We start from the raw sequence: 23806 nt of genomic DNA, 5'->3' as shown, positions 1-23806 counted from the left end.
CCCCCGAACTCTCAATCTCTGCCCCGCGGGTGTACGTTGAGCGATCCCCACACCAGGGATCACAAGGGAACCTATGACCGTCGTGGTCGAACATAATTGCACTCCCTTTATGTCACGATAACCGGGTTTTGTCAATTTTTCTCATTGTCATTAAAAATTGAATGCCGACTCCTATATTACTAGTCGATTGGGTGTAAACTCACAGGAAATCCAATTACACTTGATCTGACAACGTCAAGCCCACGAGGGACGAGGTCACGCATTAGCCTCGTGCTTTTTCGACCCCCTCACAGTGGCGACTCCGCTGGGGAACGTTAATGAAATACTCGTGCTCGTAGGTAATCAAAATAGCCGAAGGGTGAAACGATCCTACTCCGCGTTTATTTCCTTATCAAGTTGGGACGACCTGAAAATCAGCATATTAATGCGAATGGACAGAACCGCATAACGAATCTTGGCTCCCTTGGTGTGTTTCATCTCGGGAGTTGGGACTAAGGATACCCATCGCCACTCGGGGGGTGCATACGCTTCGAATGTTCTCCACTCGGCATTTTCGCTAGTAGTACACCTGTCCCAAACCCAATCGCTCGCCCACTAGGTCCCTCTCATTGGTGCATGCCCCCTTGGCTTACATCGTGATTGGCCTCTTGGGACGAAATTCGTCTGTTGAATGCACTACCTCGACCGGGGCACGTGTTGGATCTACGATAGAAGCGGTACCAAGCCGGCGCAAATATTACCCATAGAAGCCTATCATAAACTACGTGACATATTATTCTTGCTTCATGTTGTAATGCTAGTTATGTGTAGCGAATTATGTGATTGTGTGAGATTGTGTGTGACAAATAATGCTAGAAAACCAACGACCCTAAAAATTGCCCAAACATTCATAAACACCAATTTGCCAAAGAGTTAAACCAAAATACGTGTTCCGCAACCCCGGGCGATCGCCACAAAAATGAGCGACGCCCAGGACGGCCTGTAACGGATCCCACAACGCCGCACAACGCGTAAAGGACGTTATTAGGCAAGCACGCAAAATTACGTCGTACGAAAAAAGGATAGACGAACAGATACGAGTACCAGTCAGGGACGCATTTTCAACACCCCTGGCTGGGCGCCAATTATTTTCAACGCCCAGAGCTGGGCGCTGAAGTTGCTGCCTTGCCTTTTGGTCAGGCACATCAGCCTCGGTGCCCGCGCGTGAAATATACGTAGCAATAAAAAAAATTCGCAACAATTTGCTACGAGGACGTATGAAAAAAGGCGCTCGATTCTAAGAACGACTTATAAAATAAATAACTCCTTGTGTCGTTGTTAGGCTTCCCATAACGACAATGTTCGGCACCAAAACCGAGCATGCTAATTAAAATAACCTTGAATGTCACACGGGCAAATGTTTCGAAAATCCAAAGAATGACCAATAGAAGAGCCAAAAGTGTACCAACAAAAGCGAGAATAGAACACCAATAGAAAGAGTCAGAAGTCTAGACTAAGTAATGCTTAACTTTGGGCCTAAACTTTAGCTTGTCTTATGCATAGGGCTGGTTCTGCCACTTGGCGTCGATCTGAAAATCAAAGGTTAGTGCGTCTCGAAGCTACATCACCAACACAAGGTCTAGTAACTCCAAGCTCCATCCGTCATTCCCCCTTTCAAGGATCTCCACTCCCTCAACCTCGGTTCGCACCCTCAAACATGTCCATGGAAGAATTACGAGACCAAATGGTCCAAATGACCCAACTTATGAATCAACTGAAAATGGAAAACGAATCCTTAGCAGCTGTGCAAGCCAAAACTGACCTCGATAACGAGAAGAAGATCAAAAAAATGGCTCTGCAGCAAACCATGGGGAGCAAGTATTTCTCCCTCGATCCTAAACATTTTCCCGGCAAACTACCGAAAAAGTTCAGTTCATCTGACTTACCAAAGTTCAAAGCCACGGACAACCCCCGTGATCATCTCTTGAGCTTCGTGAATGCCATGAACTTGAAAGGTGTGGACAAGTCCATGTATTTGCCCGCCTTTCCTCTGTCCTTGGAACCTGTGCCACTCAAATGGTATTACCACCAGGACCCTAAGCTCTTCCCCACTTGGGAGGACTTTGTCAATGTCTTCGTCAAGCAATACTCGTCAAACATGGATTTTCAAGTCACCATGCGCGAGCTGGAAGTCCTCTTCCAAAAGAAAAATGAAGGTTTCACGACCTACTTTGCTAGATGGAGAGACCAAGCGGCCCAACTAATCAATAGGCCTCCTGAAACTGAATTGGTCCAAAAATTCATTGACAACCTAGACCCAGCTTATAAACAACACCTTAGGTACTTGGGCCTTGATACCTTCAAAAGGGTTTATGACGTAGGAATAAAGATCGAGGATGACCTTGCAAAAACAGTACAAAGCAAGCCTGCATACAAAAATAACACCTACAACAGGGGCCACACGCCTCAAGCCCAAGAGGTCCACGCCGTAGAGGAAACCCCAACCCGAAGGAGCCCTGGAAGGTGGACCCGAGATCGAAAGTTTGCCCCACTCGGGTCGACTCTGGTACAAGCCTTCCAAAGACTAACCAATCAAGGAAAGCTAAGGCCCATAGGCCCCACACCCGACCCTCCATTCAAAAACAAATATTGGGTCGAGGGCACCTATTGCAAATTCCATCAAGGAAATGGGCACGATACTGAAAACTGCTGGAATCTAAAAAACACGATCCAAGATATGATAGAGGATGAAGTAATACCTCTCCCTAACTTTGGCAAACCCAACAACAACAAGAGCCCACTCGGTTCTTGTTACATATCTCTCGATCAACCAGAAAATAAAAACTTTGACCCTACGGTGTACATTACGCCTCAAGGTGCGCCACTCGCCATGTTCTCTATGGATCAAATCGAGAGAGAAGTGTGCGGTGTGTGGGATGATGATGCGGAAGATGTCTACCTGTCTCAAGTATCGGACCAGGACCTCTTTACTGAAACTTGGCCCGGGCATGCTCCCCTTGACACCACCCCTCAAGAGCCCAAAGTTGACAACCTCACTCGGTCCGGAAGGGTATACCAACAGGATATTCGCCCACCTCCCGGGACGACATCCAATCAGACAGACTCCTGAAAACGTACGGCACACCACCGTCGCAGAAGTCATCGAAAATCCTCTTTTGAAGCAACTAAAAAGAACTAAAGCCGAGATTACCATCTGGGATCTCATGTGCACTTCAAAGAAACATCGTGAAAAACTTATTCGCTCACTTGACCTCATCTCAGTCCCTACGGATATCACACCTGACTCGCTGGTTAACCACGTCACAAGAGATGTTGAGGAAAAAGCAATAGTTTTTACTGACAAAGACTTACCTAAAGAAGGAGGCGCCCACAACAAGACCCTCTATCTAGTGGTTGGATGCAAAGGACAAAACATCCCCCTAGCACTCGTAGATAACGGTTGGAACGGCTGAAACTGCAGAAGACCTTTACGGTTTTCAAGTGGATGAAGCCATCCAAGTCATTGAGGACTATAATTTAGCATTTCTAGATCCACGTGCATCCCGGGTCATCCCTAAAATATTGCTAGCTCTAGGCTATTTCCCGGGAACTCCATTGGGCATAAGGAAGAAGAACTACGTGTTCCATCCCCTACCCAACAAATATACTCCCTTTGGCCTAGGCTATGAGCCCACGGAGGAAGATATTGCTGACCACTTGTCTAGGCTACGCCTTAAGCCAGCCAAGACAAAACAAACCACCCTCCTTCCCCCATATCAAAGAACCCTCAACGGTATGTTTGTCCGGGAAGGAGAAGAACACCCATGCTGTGACTTCCCTGAACCCTTCGTTCAGGATGGCCTGCTAAAACCCGGATTTGAAATTTTCCATGATTGTCATACTTTGGATGAGGCACCCCATCTCACCAAGACTGAAACAACTGAAATAATGGACAACCAAGCTCTATGGACATTGTTTAACGAATCGAGGCCTATGGAAGACGAGACTGTAATGACTACCCTAGCCCTACAAGATGAAAGTTTCAATCCAACTCGGTTAATCGCTCCTACACTAGAAGAGGTCGAGAACGGATGGGTGAAGACATGTCAGTGGGTCAACGCAAAGGGAATATAATTCAAGATGAGTACAGGCGAAGGACGAAGGTTCTACGAGACTAAACCCAAGGCTTGAGCCGTAGAGAGCACTTTAGCAAAACGCCTAATAGTTCTTTAGATGATAGAAAGAATAAAACTTTAGATATGGTCATAGGAATCCTTAGAATATTGGTTAATTTATTTCAGTGTGTTTTCCTTAATTTCAAAATTAATAAAGGCGTAAAAATTTTCCTAAAATATTAACCTAACACTAAAAAAGCACTAATCATACTTGCAAAAATAGAAAATAAAGCGGCCCACTTTAGGCCCAATAGCGAGGCCCACTCGGTCTTGAATCGTGACATCGAAACCAATTCCCGAAATCCACAAAATAAACCATACCATCCCCTCCATATTTCCAAGACATAAGGGCCAAGCCCGTGCGGCCCAAAAAAAAAAACCCAAAGGAAATCAAATCCAAACAATGCAAATGTTGCTAAAAAAAAACATAACCCCATTATCCACATCATTAGCAACGCGCACCTCGACCCACCCAAAAGGCCTACGCAAAGATCTTCATATCTTCCGCGCCCTAACTCCATCTTCAAAGCCGTTTCGAGTCACGAATAGAAAAAATTAATCCGGACGACAATGCGTCTAACACTAATAGTCCAAAAGGCTTCCGAAATCGCGTCAAAATTGATTTATGACGAATAAAAAGTAAAATGGAATAAAGAAAAAGAAATAAATGCAAGAACATGTGAAGCAATGCGCCGAGAAACCTGCCCAGAAATCATTTTCAGCGCCCAGAGCTGGGCGCCGAAATCTTTAACGCCCCAGCCTGGGCGCTGAATCTCTCTGCTTGCCAAATTTTGCCCAGAAGTGCTCGTCATTTTATCCGCACATACACGGAAAAATAACGAACACTTAGGGGGGGTACAGCACGTATTCAGATATATGTACCAAAAAACACATGAAAAGAATTCAGATATACGTACCAAAAAACACATGAAAAGATTTTTGTGCAAATACATGTACTCAAAAAAACAAAAAAAAACAAAGTGCAAATACATGTACTCAAAAAATAAAACAATTTCTTGCGGTACGGCAAAGCAGCAGATTAAAATAATAATAAGCTTCACTTATTCTACCGTTTCGAATAATATGTTTCCATCTCAGAACATACTTATCAAATTCGGCATCCTAGAATTCATTCTAGCCAGAACTACGCGCGACCTGATTCTAAGTTAAAGTTATTTAACAAGGATACGTAGGAAATCCTATTTATGGATTCGGTCCAATCAAATAATAATATAATGTGCATAAGTGTTGGGAATGAGTAAATAAAAAACATGGGAGAAGCAAAAAAAAAAGAAAAAAAAATCACGCCTTTATTAATATTTAAAAATAAATAAGAAGGAAAACAAAAGTTCTAATGAATGAAAAACAAACACAACTGAAATAAATAAAGGGCACCTACACCCTAACAAGAACTACACTACTCGAGTTCTTCCGGATCATCAAACAAAGTTTTGTATAGGGTAATGTTCGCAGGGTCCACCTCCACAGGCTTCTGCGCTGCCCCTATATCAATCTCCATAAGAACAGGCTCCTTGACACTAACTTCCAAGGATGCCAAGGCCTCAGAAACATTTTCAGTTTGAACAGCTATAGCCCGCTCAGCCTCAAGGGCACAAACAATGGGAGGGGAAGGATCATCAACATCAATTGGATTAGCCACTGGTTCTACTAGGGGCTGAACTTTCCTGACCCATACATTATTCCGGCGACGATCTCCGCGAGAGCTTGCATTTCTTTTGTGAACAGCAGGCCCCTTCATGTTAGGCACCTTTTTAGGCCTAGAATTGGAACGGGGAGGAACTTCCTTTCGCTTTCGATCAGGACGAGCTTTTACAGTCTTAATGCCATGGTCGCGAGGATTAGCAGTATCACGGTTCTCATACTTAGCCATACCTCGAGGTATCAAAAGCTCAGCCGGCTCTTCATTTCGAGCCTTAGTTCTCACAGCCTTATCATCGGAACTCATCCACAACTTGTAGTTTTCGGAAAGACCCACAAAGCCATCTCTAGCCACGGTCCAACGCGGGAGTCCACCATAATACTTAGCCCACGCTTGAACCCGTGCTTTGGAAAAGACCGCCACTTTAGGTGGTACCGTATCAGAAAACGGGATAGTCTGCCTTAAGCCGTACTGTCGCATGACTCGATAAGGAAAGATGTAAACGGGCCGAGATAGCCCCAACAAAGAAACATAAACTAATGCCTCGGAACCCCCCGTCATGTTAGTCAAACCCCACCACGGTACCACCCACTTAATAGAGCATATACCATGAGTAAAATAGGAGGCCCACTCGGCCTCGTCCTGGCCTTGGTGCAAATACTTTCGGTTACCCAAAGTTATAGAGCGATAACGTTTAGGATCTGCAGGAGTTTCTAAAAGCCTATGTCGTTCCATGAGCCAAATCTGCAAAAAACGGGTACGATCAGAAAAATAATAATAAACAAAAGTCCTGCCTGGGGCGCACTTTCAACGCCCAAGACCAGGCGCCAGAAATTCCGACGCCCAGCTCTGGGCGCTGAAAATCAGCTCCAGGCAGGGGGCTATCGAGGCAAACGAAAAAAGAAAAGAAAAATAGGCGTATTACTTTGCACGAATAAACGATCGATTACCTGCAGCAATAGGGGGCTCCCCTTGAAAATTTCAGACTTGGCATCCTTTTTCAACTAATCCGCATTCAGTAAGGTCTCGGCAACAACCAACGGCATAATGGAATAGCAACTCTCCATCTGGCTGATCAAGGGGATCAACCTTATGTCACCGAACTCGCCATTGTTATTCGACAGTAAATAGTGGTTCAACAGGCAGAATACAAATGCTCGAATGTTCAATTTCTGTTCGGTCATATTTTTACTAGGTCTAAAGTGATGTTTTGCAAGCTTTGCCAAATTAACCTTATCACCCACAACGATCTCAGCGAGCATGTTAGCATCTAGTCCTAGGAAAGCCCCTATAGTTGTTTTACCCTCTTCAACAGTGCCAGGAGTAGCAGGAGTAGCATTGGTAGGATAACCAAGGATCGCGGAAAATTCATCCGGAAAAGGGCATATTTCATTACCCCGAAAGACAAAAACATGGTGATCGGAATCCCAAAAGTCCAGTGCCGCATACAGAAAATTATAATCAATATTAATTTGTTGTAAGCCTAAGAGTGCATCTAAGTGGTATCCTTTCAACAAAGCCTTTTCTGTGGGATTAAGGGCTCTTAACCAGCGCCTAACAACTCGTTGGAGGGAGAAGGGAGGAATCGACATGGCAAGAGCAGGGAAAAAATAAAAACTAAGCAAATTGCAAAAAAGAGAAAGATTGAGAGTGGTGAAAAAGAAAGACGTACTTAACCCCTATATATACAAGAAAGCATCGAGTGACGTCCCAATCCCATTCGGAAACGCGCTAAAAAGTCCGGAAACTGCCAAAATAGAACTTCCAGCGCCCAAGGTTGGGCGCCGAAATTTTTAACGCCTGGCCTGGGGCGCCGGAAATGTAGCCCATGGCCCGGATCCTTCAAAGCGCGGAGCGGGAAAGGACTTAAAACCGTGTTAATGGACACGAGGCCCTGCTGTAATCAAGATCAAGACCAAAGCACCTTTAGAGCCCGAATAGTGAAAACAAATGTTAAAACTTGTCGAAACTTAGACTCATCTCAAGGAAAAAATATGTGTACATTTTTTAAGGCAATATAAAAAAATCAAGGTCATTCTTCGAAACACAAAAACAAAATCGAGTCGTTGGTTTCTCAGTGTTTATTTGTCAAAAGATCAATCCGGGCCAAAATAAGCTCGATCTATTAATTATTGAAAAATGGAACAAACTTTGTCGCCTGGAAAATGAAGTCGCACTCCACGACTTCATCAAAGCAGCATACCACTACAAAGACCGCTCGCACTTACGAGCACGATCCCAAACACGATCAAGAACATTACAAAATGTGTATCCCCAAGGAACCTCTTTGACAAGAAATGACCGTCAAGCACAAGTGCTTGGGGGCTCGAAAGAAAATATGTATTTCAAAGAGAATATGCAAAGTTAAAACAACATTCCCAGACTACGCTGTATGAAGTCCCGTGTTTGGATAATCTCAAAAGATAAAACCGGATTACAACCTTAAGATAATGGTCCGTCTAAGCACGTTGTCAATCCACGTTCAGGTTACAACTAAATCCGAGCATCCCTCGAAAGAATTCGCTCTTACAAGAATGAATAAAAGGAAATTCTCAAAAGAAATCACAAGAACGAATGAAATAGGGACTTGCCCACCTCAATCGGGCAAGATCGCGGTACGTACCACGCGAGTCCCAAGCCGAAAAGACGAATTCAGGTTCGCCCACCTTCAGCGGGCGGGGTCTGCGCCACTAACCGCGCAGGTCCTCAGTTTTCGAAAATGAAAAGAAAATAAATTCTTCAAAAATAAAAAAACAGACTCGCCATCTTCAGCCGGCGGGGTCTACGTCACAAACCGCGTAGGTCCTTATTTTCAAACATCAAAATAGATTCGTCCACTTATATCGGACGGGGCGTCCACCTTCAGCGGACAGGCTCGCCCACCTTCAGCGGGCGGGGTCTGCGCCACTAACCGCGCAGGTCCTTAGTCATTGCAGCAATAACTTTTCCCGGTTTATCCTTTTCCAAAAATCAAAGGACGGTTTATCTTTTTCCAAAAAATCAAAAGATGGTTTATCTTTTTCCAAAAATCAAAAGATGGTTTCCCTTTTCCAAAAATCAAAGGATGGTTTCCCTTTTCCAAAAATCAAAGGATTGGTTTCCCGTTTTTCCAAAAAAGAACGATGTGTTGGATTTTCCTTCGTTTTACGTCCTATAAAAAAAAGGGGGTTTTCTCGTTTAGCTAACCCTGAAAATGAGAATCTTTAAAACTTTTTACCTCGTGATTGGGCTTGGACAGGCCTAGTTACACTTTATAGCTTTGATTTCGAAAACATCTTAGATATTTCCATTGACAAAGTGAGGGAGTTTCTATACTATCGGTTAACAGATTCCAATGACACGTGAGGAATGTTTTAACACTTCAAGTGATGACCCTTAAGTCAAATGTTATCACTCGGGGGCTCGTGAGACCCTCGCAAAACAAGTCACATATACCATGGCTTGTATGACGCACTCCGTCTAGTACTTTGACCATCGTCTCATCTCGAGACTCAGTCAAAGTGGGGGCTAACTGTAGACACCTACTTTTGTAACCATTCCCGAAAGGGAAGGTTCGACGATGAGAACAAAAATCTCCAATTGGCAACGCATCTCCTATAAAATAACGAATCTCAATCACCCTTTTTATTTCAGCCAAAACTGCTATTTATGGAAACCTGCTAAAGATAGTAGCTGCCGTAAAAGGTAGTTGTTAAAAGTGGCAAAGTCATAAAAGATAGAAACCTGTCAGAATTAGGTGTTGCACTCCAACATAAATCCTAAAAGAGATAGAATTTGCAAAAGGAATTCTATTCCTGGTATAATTCGAAAGTAAGAGTTACGTATTAATTAAAATCCTAACGAACCTAGAGTTCGTAACGGGCCCAGACGCATTCCGTCATAAAGTTAATACGCACTAAAAGACTCGAATAAGTCTCAAAAGCTCCGCGTTGTAAGAGTCCAAATCTGACAAAGAACTCGGCCCAGATCCCATTTTCAACGCCTGGATCTGGGCGCCGAAATCTTCGGCGCCCAGCCCTGGGCGCTGAAAATTCCTGGGGCCGTGTCGTCTCTGAATTCTTTTTGGATTCGTATTCTAAAAATCTATCTTTCCACAAACTCTTTCCCTATAAATACATCCTCAAAACCGACGTGAAAAAGACAATTCCATAACCTGAGTATTGACTCTAGCCTTAAGCCTAGCCTCACGCTGCGAAATTGATCCGGCGTTCTGTCGCAATCGACCCAAAAGTCGAACAGAACGCATCCTGCTCCTTGTAGCTTGATGAATTAAGCCTAAATACTGGAACACTGCTTAGAAACCCGAGATTCGTTAAATAAAAGGAGAAATAGCAAAGCCAAGTGGTTAGTTTTCTGAGAACCGTAACGCACCTCTCAAGGGTGCGCTGTAATGTGTCCTTCATATGATTTAATCGCTTTCATCACCCTTTTATAAAATTGTCAAACTATTAACTTGATTGATCTATCACGCCTAATAAGATAATACCTTGGACAATTGAATTATCATGCTAGGTACCTTAAATCAATCTAAATAAGATAATCACGATCGATTTAGTGTTATGTGTTGCATATTGCTAAAATCAATTCAGAATAGTTTAATAGTTTAACACATGTCCCTTCAATTATTTATGCTGAGCTAGTAAGGATAACCTGCCTCTGGAGTTATCGGTGAGCACTCTCTCGGTAGTTACAGTCCCCCGAACTCTCAATCTCTGCCCTGCGGGTGTACGTTGAGCGATCCCCACACCAGGGATCACAAGGGAACCTATGGCCGTCGTGGTCGAACATAATTGCACTCCCTTTATGTCACGATAACCGGGTTTTTGTCAGTTTTCCTCATTGTTGTTAAAAACTGAATGGCGACTCCTATATTACTAGTCGATTGGGTGTAAACTCACAGGAAATCCAATTACACTTGATCTGACAACGTCACGCCCACGAGGGACGAGGTCACGCATTAGCCTCGTGCTTTTTCGACCCCCTCACAGGTGGCGCTCTAATATTTCAGCAAATATGCCTCATTTATATATATATATATATATATATATATATATATATATATATATATATATATATATATATATATATATATATATATATATATATATATATATATATATATATATATATATATATATATATATATGTTAGATATGAACCTTGTTACATTCTTCGTGTTATCTTTAAGTTGCTTCGTTAACTTTTTAGTTAACAACACCAACAACAACAATAAAGTTTTACTCTCAAAATGATTTGAGTTCTGCTAACATGAACGTCATAGAAAACCGTTTACAAAACGTGAAGCAAGAAAATTAAAAGGTATGTTAAAGAGAGTAAGCACACAAAATTCAATCCGAAAATGAAGGTGAGGGTAATGATCGAGACACGAAAAATAGGGAGTAAGAAAACAAGGCCGGTAAAGAAGCAACAAACATGTTAAAAAAATGTTAAAAAGAGGGACGTTCCCAAAAAAAAAAAGAGTCATGCTAAGTCGCCGGCTTATATTATCTCTCTTCACGTACTCACCCCATCTAAATCATATTTTATTCAATCCCAAATAAACTTATATAGAAGTATATCATTATCGATCACCATCTTTCAAGTTTGCTTTGGTCTTTTATAAATACTCGTACAACTTAGTGGTCAATCTTAGCGGATGAAGCTAACCGCATAGCTTAATTTATGCTTATTATCAGCGGATTAAACTAATATAGCCAAGACTAAGAGACGCATCAAAAATAAAGAATCAATACCACAATACAACACACGTTTGATTCTGGCCTTTTTGATTGAAATCTTGCTTTTATAAATTTCATGATTACTAAAAGTACTACGTAGGTGGTTGATGGAGATGATATACAAGTACTTGTTTAGTTATATGGTATTGTCAAGGAAATGTAAAAGTAGCAAGACTCAGCACGTCTTAATTAGAAGAACTCTCTAACAAGAAAATCGTGGTGGCTCCTTCTAGCCCACAACACAAAGGGTAACACTTCAAACATTATAAAGTTTACTACTCCCTCCATTCCCTTTTGTTCTTCCCCTAAAGAATGTTGGGTGTGGTTTAAGAAAACTGAATCTTGGTTTGTATTGGGATATGAGTAATGATTGGGTGTAAGAATAATGATTGGGTGTAAGAAATTGAATAAAGTAAAGAGAGAGAAAGTATTTAATTAATAGGGAGAAAAGTAGATATTTTATTAAAGTAATGAAAGAAATCAGCAAAAAAATTCAGTCAAATGGGGTATGGGACCCATCAGCTGTTACATGGACCAATCAGATTTAATCATACAATGACTCACGTTTTTTTTGGCTGGAAATTAAGCCCAAACAATTGATTTCAGTTTCCCTCCAAATTTTCCCCCCAAATAAAAAAACAGGGGATTTTTAATTTCCCTCCAAATTTTTGAGGGGTTGACATAGTGAATTCCCTTTATAAATAGGGTCACTTTCCCCCCACAAAAGACCAAAATCTGACTTTTACCAAGTTCAATAAATACAAGCAAAACACCAAAATTTCTTCCTCAATTCAGCATTAAATAGCAAAAAAACAGGGGACTTAATGGCTTCAGATCAAGAGGATGACGATTTCCTCGGATTTTCTGATGATGAAGGCGATGGCATTAACTCCGATTCTGACTCAGAGGTAGGTGATGATGCTGCTGACTTGGTACAAGCTTCTCAAAATACTGCTGCTGATTTTGGGGACATTGGGTTTAATGAAGATGTACCAAACAGCACTGAATATGTACAGCAAGTACCAGAAGTAGAAGGGGAAGGGCACCAGCAAACTACCAACTTTCAAGAGGTACCATTTCTTTTTGATTTGAACTTTCCACCACCATCAGAAAATGCATCACCAATTCATCATCAAACAGCAACACCCAGAACAGATCATCATAAGCCTAGGACTCCTAGAATAAATAATGAATTGAGGCTTGAAATTTTGGTGTACCTGCTGAATAGAAAAATTCCAGATTCAGAAACTCTTTTGTTTGGGACAATAAGGGATGCAGCCATAGAATTTGATTACAACAGAAAAACCATAGGGTCAATATGGGACAAAGCAAAGAAGCAGAAGGCAGCAATGAATTCATATGTGGTGGAAAGTAAGTATCACAAGTGTGGCAGGAAAAAGGTTCAAGTCACATATGACTCTATTGCACAAATAGCCATGGGGGACAGAACATGCATTGTAGATCTTGCAAGAATGCTCAATTTGGGACCAACAACAGTATGGAGGCTCATCAAGAGGAAAATTATTAAGCCACACTCAAGTCCCTTGCATCCAGGCATTTCAGATGCATGCAAAATGGCAAGGATGAGGTGGGTACTCAGACTAATAATGGATTACACTATACCACAGGAACCAACATATTACAGCATGTATGACTTCATTCATATTGATGAGAAGTGGTTTTATTTGACTCAAAAAAACCAGAGAGTTTATCTTGCAAACAATGAACCCTATCCACATAGAAGTGCAAGTTCAAGAACCAAGATACCAAAATTCATGTTCATGGCAGCAGTAGCCAGACCAAGGTGGGGTGAAAATGGGAATTGTGAATTTGATGGTAAAATAGGCATATTTCCATTCACAAATGCAGTTGCAGCCAAGAGGACATCAAAAAACAGAGTAAAGGGGACCATTGAAACAAAGCCAGTGAAGTCTGTGAATCAAATTGAAACAAGGGCAATGATGATCAACATGCTAATTCCAGCAATCAAGGCAAAGTGGCCACCACATGAAGGGGAAAAGGTCATCTATATCATTCAAGATAATGCAAAGGCACATATATTGCAAAATGATCCTGAATGGCAACTACACTACAAACAAGATGGGTTCACTTTTGTGTTGACTCAACAGCCAGCAAACAGTCCAGATTGCAACATCTTGGACTTGGGATTTTTCAGGTCAATACAATCACTTATGCACAAGAAAATGCCTAAAACTGTGGAGGACTTAAGTGGAGCAGTGTATGATTCTTTTAATGAGTTGCATCCTAAGACATTGTCTAATGTGTGGATGACATTACAGTTTGTTTCTAATGAGATTCTAAAACACAAAGGCAACAATGATTACCAACTTCCACACAACAAGAAGAAGATTTTAGAAGATGAAGGCAGACTGCCAGAGCAAGTCAAGGCACCTATATGGGCAGTTAATGAATGCATGCAACTCTATGATGAATGGAAAGCAAACCAGTGAAGCAAGGTGAAAACAATTAGATAACTTTTTGTGTTTTGGGGACATGTTTTTAAATTGACAAGTAAAACCAATGTGTCACTTTTGTAAGCTTAAATGCAAGCATAACATGTAGGCAAAACATTTTGTAAGCATATCTTTTGGAAGCATCAATGAATGAATCTCATGTTTAAGTTTAGTAAAGTTTTTTTTCCATCATTCTTATTCACATCAATGTAGAGTAATCAAGGCAAGGCAATAAACATCAAATGAGTACATAACAAGAACAAGGCAGCATTGGCAGAAAAAGTACAAGGCACCAGAGGTAAGGCAGCATTGGCAACACTATAAACAAGGCAGCATTGGGTTCTTAAGAACAAGGCAGCATTTGCAATATCACAACTCTAAACACATCGGCTTCAAAATGGAAATAAATAATAATATCACATCATTTTCAGATGGAAATTATTCCCATTTTGAAACCGATGCGTCAAAAGATGTAATTTTGACAAAAACAATCAATTCATCATTGATAACACATGGAATATGCCTCACATAAACAAAGATTCATAAATATCTCAGAATGTCCCCAAAAATCATTGAATCAAACCCTTTCCAATTAAACTTAGCTCCTGAAAAACATCATGGATGCTAATGGTGCATGAGTTTGATTGAAAAACAAAGGGTTTGACACTCATAAAATGAAGACTCATCACAGATCACAAGGCATAAGTACAAAAACTTCTTCACATCACATCTCTAAGCACATCGGCATCCAAATGGAAAGAATGCATATCACATCATTTTCAGATGGAAATTCTTCCCCATTGGATGCCGATGTGCCAAAAGATGTAATGGTAAGGAAACAAGAACAAAGCAGCAAAAACAAGGAAGCAATGAACAAGGCAACATCATTGACTCTCAGTTTAGTTGTTTTACATCATTGACAGATTTGTTTCTAAATGATTTACAACCTCACCACCAATTCACCAAAGGGGATACTAGATCAATCAATGATGTGACATGATCTGTATTCCCTTTGGTGATTGGTGGTGAGGGACATGTTTAGAATCAAATATCTCAGGTTATCAACACATACATCACAGATCAGAAACACTAACATCATTGAATATCAGAAACACATTATACATGTTTTGCAATACATGAATTGCCTCTCCTGTCTAACCTGACATAAGATCTCAGAATGTCCCCAAGCATCATTGACACAAACCCTATCCCCTAACACTTAGCTCCGGAAGAGCATCAATGATGCTAATGGTGCACAAGTGTTATTGGAACATTGGGTTTGAGTCTCAGCAAATGAAAGACTCATCACAGATCAAGCATAACAATAACAATCAACAATGCATCAGATCACCATGAACTGATCAAAGCATAGGGTTTGAACCTCATCAAATGAAAGACTCATCACAGACCTCCACTGATTCATGGGACATGAAGCATTAAACAGATCATTAACATGTAGGGTTTCATTTCTCAGACATATTGACACACATCATTGATCAAGTAGTTTCAATACTATCATATCTTTAACATTCTTCTGCCGAATGGAATGATTGATATTCACATAATTTTGTGTGAAATGACATTCACTCCGTTCGACAAAAGAAGTTAAAGGACAATTATCAAAACAAAGATCTCAGAATATCAACACTAACATCATTGAATATCAGAAACACATTATACATGTTTTGCAAGACATGAATTGCCTCTCCTGTCTAACCTGACATAAGATCTCAGAATGTCCCCAAGCATCATTGACACAAACCCTATCCCCTAACACTTAGCTCCGGAAGAGCATCAATGATGCTAATGGTGCACAAGTGTTATTGGAACATTGGGTTTGAGTCTCAGCAAATGAAAGACTCATCACAGATCAAGCATAACAATAACAATCAACAATGCATCAGATCACCATGAACTGATCAAAACATAGGGTTTGAACCTCATCAAATGAAAGACTCATCACAGACCTCCACTGATTAATGGGACATGAAGCATTAAACAGATCATTAACATGTAGGGTTTCATTTCTCAGACATATTGACACACATCATTGATCAAGTAGTTTCAATACTATCATATCTTTAACATTCTTCCGCCGAACGGAATGATTGATATTCACATTCCATTGTGTGAAATGACATTCACTCCGTTCGACAAAAGAAGTTAAAGGACAATTATCAAAACAAAGATCTCAGAATATCAACAATCACATCATTGAAGATCACAAACCTCCTAATATTGATCTCAGAATGTCCCCAAGCATCATTAAAACAACTCCAAACCACAAACACTTAGCGCCCGAGAAATATCATTACTGATACTAATGGCAGCACGAGCATTTGTGGTTAGTTGGACTTGTTCCTCAGCAAAAAAAAGACTCATCATCGATCACAATAAATAAAGGGACATTATTGTATCCTAAAGGGACATGCTTGGACATTAAGCATTCAACACCAGGCCACAGTGAGAGGACTGAAATAACTCAAACCCTATCCCCAAATTATATTCATTTCATGCCTTTACTAATCCAAAACATAGTTATACTGATCAAATCTCATACTCACCAAAGCATCATATTTATCATACACAAAACATACCATAAAACAGGGGACATTAAGCCATCAAATCATGTTCATCACACAGACAACATTCCACAAAATTTCATAACCATATGGAAACACCATCATCCAATCATCATTATCAATATCAATATCATAACTTAAAATATCTAACATCAACATCCATACAACTAATCACAACATCATCATCCAAACAACAACACCCCTGGCCAACAACAGATCACAGTTGTTGGCATCCACCTTATGACTCCACAGCTAGCCAGCATTCAATAAAATGAAAAAAGGGAGAAAGGAGACAGACTTATCTAAGCATCATCAGATGCTGAAGCCGATTTTTTTCCCTTTTCTCCTTTCTTTGAGGAGGGATAACCAGATGAAAGTTGTCCTGGAGACCCAACAGCATCACCATTCTCATTTTCACACTCTCCAACATACACCAGATCAAATGAATCAGACCCACTTGGTTCCTTGCAATCAATAGGGGACAAACAACATGATTAGTGCCATCATAAAATAACAGGGGACCATGAATTAAAATCAGATTTAATCAAACAACTCAAAATAAAGTTCCAAATAATTTCAGATCACCATGGTTACCACATGCAATGAGATAAATGAAAGCAAATCACACAATAATTCCATTAAAATCCAACTAATTTTCGGAATACATCCAGATCCCATTTTTACCCAAAAAATGTGAAATAATATCCCAAATACATCCAGATCCCATTTTTAACCACATGCAATGGGAAAACAGATCAACAAAACACATGAATATTCCGATTTTCTTCAAATAATTTCCAAATAGCTCCAAATAAAATCAGAACTCAATTTTAACAACATGCAATGAAAAAACAGAGCCCAAAATAAAATCAGAACTCATTTTTAACAACATGCAATGAAAAAACAGAGCACAAAATAAAATCAGAACTCAATTTTAACAACATGCAATGAGAAAACAGAGCAAAGAATAACATAAAAAACCCGAATGAATCCAACAAATCTCCAAAAAATTCCCAAAAAATTCGAAAAAATACCAGATCTGCATTTTTAACACATGCAATGGGAAATCAGAGCAACTACTCCAGAAAATAATCCGAGTTTAATGAACAATACTCCAAATAAATCAAACATTTATCAAATCCCACTTTTTTAGACATGCAAACTTTCATCAAACCATTTTAATAAAACCGACATCAATAACCCTAAATAAATCGCAAAAAATCAAAATTAATACCTCATCGGAATCTCCTTCACCGAAAAAACGCAGATCTGAGGGAGTGGGTTTCCGATCGTCATATTTTGACTCAACCTCCTCTCCTGGCTCCACTTCCCTCTTCCGAAACCATTCTTCCAAATAGTTTCGAGTACTCGTATTTTCTTTTTGGGCCAAATACAGATTGTTTTTATATTCGGCGGAGTAGGAATGCTCGTTATTGGGACAGTTGCACTTGGATCCCCAATCACAGTTGGAATCGGGGATTCTTTGACCAGAAGTTCCCACCCCAGAATCACCTCGAGTTCTAGACAAAGAAGAACCCATAAAGTACCAGAAAAACAGAGATCAGCGACGATTAGGGACCAAAAAGGGGACAAAAATAGAGGGGATCTGATCGGAAAATGATTCCGAGTAATTTTTATGAACGTTTTTCTGCGAAAACGTTTCAGATTTGCGAGATTTGGAGAGGAAACCCAGATCAGAGGCGGAAAACCTAGGGTTTTCTCAAGAACAGGGGAGGAATTTTAAGAGAGAGAGAGAGTGAAATAAGAGAGAGAGAGAGATCCGAAGAGGTGAGAGAGAGAAATCAGAATGAGAGGTGAGGGAGGGATTGTGAGATAGGGACGGGTAATAAAGGGAGGGGGGGTAGGGTTAGGTTAATTAATTAAATAAGGTGGGTGGGGTAAAAGTGGGTGGGAAAGGGTAGAATCTTAGGGTATTTTTTGTAAATAGTGGGGAATCTTAGGGTAAATTGGTAAAAAAACTATGGCCAAAAATAGTAAAGATTCAGTAGGGGAAGAACAAAAAGAAATGCTAAAAAAGGAAATGGGAAGAACAAAAAGGAATGGAGGGAGTACACTATTTAAACAAGGGATAACCTATCAATGATGTCTTGGCCTAGTGGTTAAGACTGAGGGACCCTGTATAATAGGTCTCAGAATCGAATTCCCCCGCCCCCATTTGTAATTTATATTGCCCTTGCGGCTCATTTGCACCAAAAAAAAAAACAATACAAGGGATAACCTCTTTTTTCCTTCAATGTGGGACAACCACATTTCCTTTAACTAGTAGCTTGAAAACCAACATTTGGGACAAATCCATTTTCACAAAATTAAATGATACTCCAACACCTGCAAATTTGGATTATACACCCGAGTAGTGTTTAAAATTTATACTTTGCATTATATCCAACACCCGCAAATTTTTAGTAAATTGTGCAAAGTAATATGAGACGGAGTACTCCCTCAGTTTGCACCAAACAGGGCCTATATATCCCGCATTAGTTGTACATTCAACTAAATGAAGTGTCTTACATTGTGTCTACTACTTTCAATTTTCATATATACTTGTTGAAGATAGGCTAAGCAATGTGCTAAGCAATTCTCAGTTTCTATTTAAGTGTCCACTTTGGATATTTATGCGGTTTTTAATAAAACTGAATTGTGTGTAAGTGGTAATGATTGAGAGTGTTTTTTTTTATTTGAAAGGAAAAAAATTTTTAATTGTTTAATGTTTAAAGTACAAATAAAAAAGATGTGGGGATTGAAAAGTGGGAAAAAATGTAGAATGTGTAAGAAAAAGTAATAATGATTTATGGAAAAGTGGGAAAAGTGCGTGGAAAAGTGGGAAAAGTGTATAGAAAAATGAGAAAAATGTATGCACAAAAATGGAAACTGAACACTTATAAGGGAACGCTATTTATGGGAACTGGACACTTAAATAGGAACGGAGGGAGTAGTAATTAGTGTGTCTCCCCAAAATAGAAGTTACGCCTTACTTGCTGTTGCTTGACATAGTTGATCCACTTACCCATGAATCCATGACAGACATCGGGGAAAGCGGATGTAGCTGATGATTACTCAACAGTCGCGCATGATCTTCCTCTGTAGGGGAAGGCAATGGTGGGTTACTAGTATGCATTTTAGCCATTTCTTTTGACTGCAATGCTTCATAATCAGCTCCTTGTATCCTCAAAAGAGCCTCTAGAACCTCATTCATTGATGGCCTAAATCCCTTGTCATGTTGCAGGCACTGGAACGCGAGCTCTGCCACTGAAATAGTCATCCTTCTGACCTTAAAATCTAACGCGGAACCAAGTTGTGGGTCTACCAACTCATCAAATGCACAACGTTGGATCCTGTTCATTGCATAGTTTGACAAGTTTATCTCAAGTCTTTGCCTGTCCATGTCGATTGCAGGCAATGAAGAAATGAGCTCAACAAGGACTACTCCGAAGCTGTAAACATCACTCTTGTCTGTCAGTCGGTAACACTGGTGATACTCTGGGTCTAAGTACCCAGGAGTCCCCTGTGGTGCTGTTGAGACATGAGTTTTATCCGTTGGGAAGAGTCTTGAAAGCCCGAAATCAGCAACTTTGACACTGAAGTTGCTGTCAAGGAGAATGTTGTTGGTTTTAACATCGCGGTGTATGATATCAGAAGCGTGTAAGTAGGAGAGTGCAGTGGCTGTTTCTATTGCAATCCTCATACGAATAGGCCATGGAAGTAGTAATAGTCCTGATGTTGTGTTTTCACCGTAGAGGTGATCAGCTACTGTGCCATTTTCAACGTACTCGTACACGAGGAGGAGTTCTTTGCAATGAGCAGGGGAAGTGCAACCGTAGATAGACACAAGGTTTTTGTGTCTTAAACCAGTTAGTATTTGAACTTCGTTCATGAATTGTGCCATTCTTTTGTGGTTCTTTTCATAGAGACGTTTTACTGCTACTTCTCTTCCATCTTTTAGCTTCCCTAAGATGCAAAACTTTTCATTAGTGTTACTTCTATAAAAAATAAAAATAAGTTGTAGAATAAGTTGATGTAAGAATTTTGGGAGAAATGAAGAGATGAGATATTTTGTTTGAAATTATATTCATGTTTACCATGATAAACAGTTCCAAAGCCACCACTGCCAAGTTCTTTAGATTGATCAAAATTATCAGTAGCTGCTACGAGTTCTCTGTAGGAGAAGAGTGAGACACCACAGTATTTGCTTCCTTCTTCGAGGTCTGATTCACTACTGTCAAGAGAGGCACTCCTGGTCTTATCAGATTTTGACTTGTTCAGGTACCAGATGCCTGTGATTGCTGCTATAAGAACAAATAAACCTCCAACACCTTGATGTTCGAGGTTAATTTTGCCAGTCAATTTATTTATTTAAAGGGTCCACTGTACAAAATAACTCAATAATAAACTTTATATGGCTAATTCTGAAATTTTCAATTACCTAATCCCAGAGCTTTCCCCAGTTTTTTACCTGCAAAAACAAGCAAATTATTTGTCAGTCTATGTACTAAGCATATATGCTAGCTTGTATAATCATGCAGAAGCTAAAACTGTTAAGGCTCCGTTAAATATTTTTCAAGGAAAAACACAATTCTAAACTAGTTTTCCTTTGTTTGATTCCTTGCAAGAAAATTATCAGAGAAAGCAACATGAGAGTAGTTCACGACGTAACCTATGATGCAGGGTCACGGCAAAAATATGACTAACGTTTCCAAAACGTGTCGGACACGGTGTAACTCGTTTCCGGGCTTATCACCCTATGAAACCAACATTTGATTCTTTTTTTCCAGTATCCTCGTATCCATATCCGTATCTGTTTCTCGTATTCGTGCAACCTAGTTCACAACTTCACACTCGCATGTGAGATTTTCCTAGGAAAACATTACAGCAGTATGTTTTTTTTTTTTGTTTTTTTTGCTAGGAGGATTATTTCGTTAATTCCGATCCCTGTCTAGTGTTCCTCTGTATAATTAATGTGGCATTGCATTCTTGTTGCTGAAATTATTTGTAGGGTGTGTGTGGGGTTAAAAACTTAGAACCATCCCAATTGACAACAATGAAACTGACCTGATTGAATTGAATAATACAGTAATATTTGAAGTTAAAAAGAACATACTCTTAACTTTTGGAGTGAATAATGGCATTGGTTGATGATGAGGACATACTAGTGAATGAGTTCCATTTCCATCTGGGCAATAACAAGAAAACTGATATTTTGAAGATGCAGAGTCTGGTGATGCAACCTCTGATGATCCGCATCTGCCACCAGACCTCTCACAGTCAGAACAGGCCGTGAAGTTGACCTTGTACTGTATCGTGATATTAGGCCACTTGTTCAACACACTCCACAACGAAGCCTTTGTGCTTGATCTGAGCTCTTCGAACACTCTCTTATCCACCGGAAAAGTAACATTGCTCCGGCACGAGCACGGCTTACTACCTTTGCTGCTGGTATCTGTTGGATCATCAAAGTAATAAACAGTGTCTTGTTCGGAACCATCATAGCGATTGCATTTGAAAGAATTGGAGGTGGCGCAATGATCACCGCATCCATAAAATAAGCTTATGTTCCGATAAGCTTCTGGGTTCACTGTAGGGTAAAGGAAGGTTTTATTACCCTTCTCCCAAACACAACTTTTATCTAGGGAAACAACCATGCTGTGGGAAGATGTATTGATCCCAAACACACGAAATCTAATGTTTTCAGTACCACTGAATACATTCATCTTAGGGTACTCATCATTAATTGTAACATCATGACACCTGAGCTTGAATTGTGGGACCCCACAGTACTCAGGCCTATCGTCTGACCAAAACGGGTACCCTACATTTCGTATCTTCCCACATGAAAATGGTAAAGAGCATGCTGCATATTTTGGATCCTCGCCGTTGGACAACCAAACAGCTAACAACACGATGATCAAAGTTATGTGTTGGGAAACGAAACATGAACCCATATTCCCGAAATTATGTGTTTCTTTTTAGCATATACTCAAAAAGAATATTCGATCACAATTACGTTTTGATTGAACCATATATGAAATACTATTGCTTAGCGTGCTGAGAATGGCTAAGAAATTAAATGTGGCTATAGCAAGTACGGAGTAGCAAGCAAGATTGACTATCCTATGATCAAGATTCACTCGTAGCTAGAAGCCAAAGTGACTTGACTTGCTTTTGTAAGTCTTTCAACGTTCAAGCCATTATCTTTGAACATTCAATCTCTCTTTTTTGTTCACACTAATTTTTTTTTTAGGGATTTTTTGTTCACACTATTATTCTATGGTTCCAAAAATGCATGTTATTTGTGGAATTATCAATTAAGAGAATATATATTGGTGCTTTGGTGGTACCATTTTTTAAAATTTTGCTCCATGTGAGATATTACGTACTTAAAAGGGTTTTCATGTGATCTATAGACTTATTACACTTTTTTTTTTAATGATTTAAAGTCAGCCTATTGGTTTCAAGACATAAGAAAGCAGTAAATAACAAATCTTGCTCAAAAAAATATGAGAAGTTACAACATTATATTTTAGCTTTATTTTGTAGTCCTCTTGGTAAAAAAAAAAAAGAGAAAAAAAAACATTAACTTGCGTAATTAATAATTTAATGAAATATCAAGGGCATAACCCAAATAAGCTGATGGAAGATCCTCCCTTACAAAAGCACTAAAGTCCACGCTTTTTTTTTTTTTTTGATGCAAGCACGGTACGTTAAATAAAAATAGTTAAGGAGCTACAAGAGAGTTCAAGGGGGTTTATCCTCCAAAATTACATCCATAACGTACCCCGGAGGGTGATCAAAATACACTAGATTAGGCCTATCTATTACATCCGTGCGACACATTTTCGCCAACCTATCTGCCACCTTGTTAGTGCTTCTTGGAGCAAAGACCACTTCAACATCCGGAAGGTCCCGCAAGAGGTCCCTGCATTGATTAGTTAAATGGAGATTAGCATCGACTACTTGAGAATCACCTAAGCGTTGTAAGGCTTGCTGTGAATCTGTACTTATGAACACTTTCGACCATCCTCTTTCTTTACTGATTTTCAGCCCTGTGCAGATTGCAAATAACTCTCCCATAAGTGCAGATTGCAGCCGACATTGTTGTTGAAAACCCAAGATCCATTCTCCCAAATGATCCCTAAAGACTCCTGCAACGCTACATACTTCACCAATATTGATAAAAGACGTA

The 23806-nt window shown here is 40.0% G+C and overlaps 1 protein-coding gene across 1 annotated transcript; it reads right to left on the bottom strand.

Moving 5' to 3' along the window:
- Positions 1 to 15737: 15737 nt before the first annotated feature.
- On the bottom strand, positions 15738 to 22718 carry LOC110792662 (LEAF RUST 10 DISEASE-RESISTANCE LOCUS RECEPTOR-LIKE PROTEIN KINASE-like 1.2). Its single transcript, XM_056842933.1, has 5 exons — positions 21725 to 22718; positions 21050 to 21079; positions 20706 to 20939; positions 17843 to 20574; positions 15738 to 17072 (listed from the first exon to the last, which is right to left on the bottom strand). Exons 1-4 carry the CDS (start codon positions 22563 to 22565, stop codon positions 19598 to 19600), a joined length of 2082 nt encoding a protein of 693 aa, XP_056698911.1. The 5' UTR covers positions 22566 to 22718; the 3' UTR covers positions 15738 to 17072; positions 17843 to 19597.
- Positions 22719 to 23806: the final 1088 nt, after the last annotated feature.

This window comes from Spinacia oleracea, chromosome 4 (assembly GCF_020520425.1).
Source record: "Spinacia oleracea cultivar Varoflay chromosome 4, BTI_SOV_V1, whole genome shotgun sequence".
NCBI classification, from domain to species: Eukaryota; Viridiplantae; Streptophyta; class Magnoliopsida; order Caryophyllales; family Amaranthaceae; genus Spinacia; species Spinacia oleracea.
The sequence above is the reverse complement of the archived record's forward strand: the minus strand, read 5'-3'. Positions and strand labels throughout refer to the sequence as shown.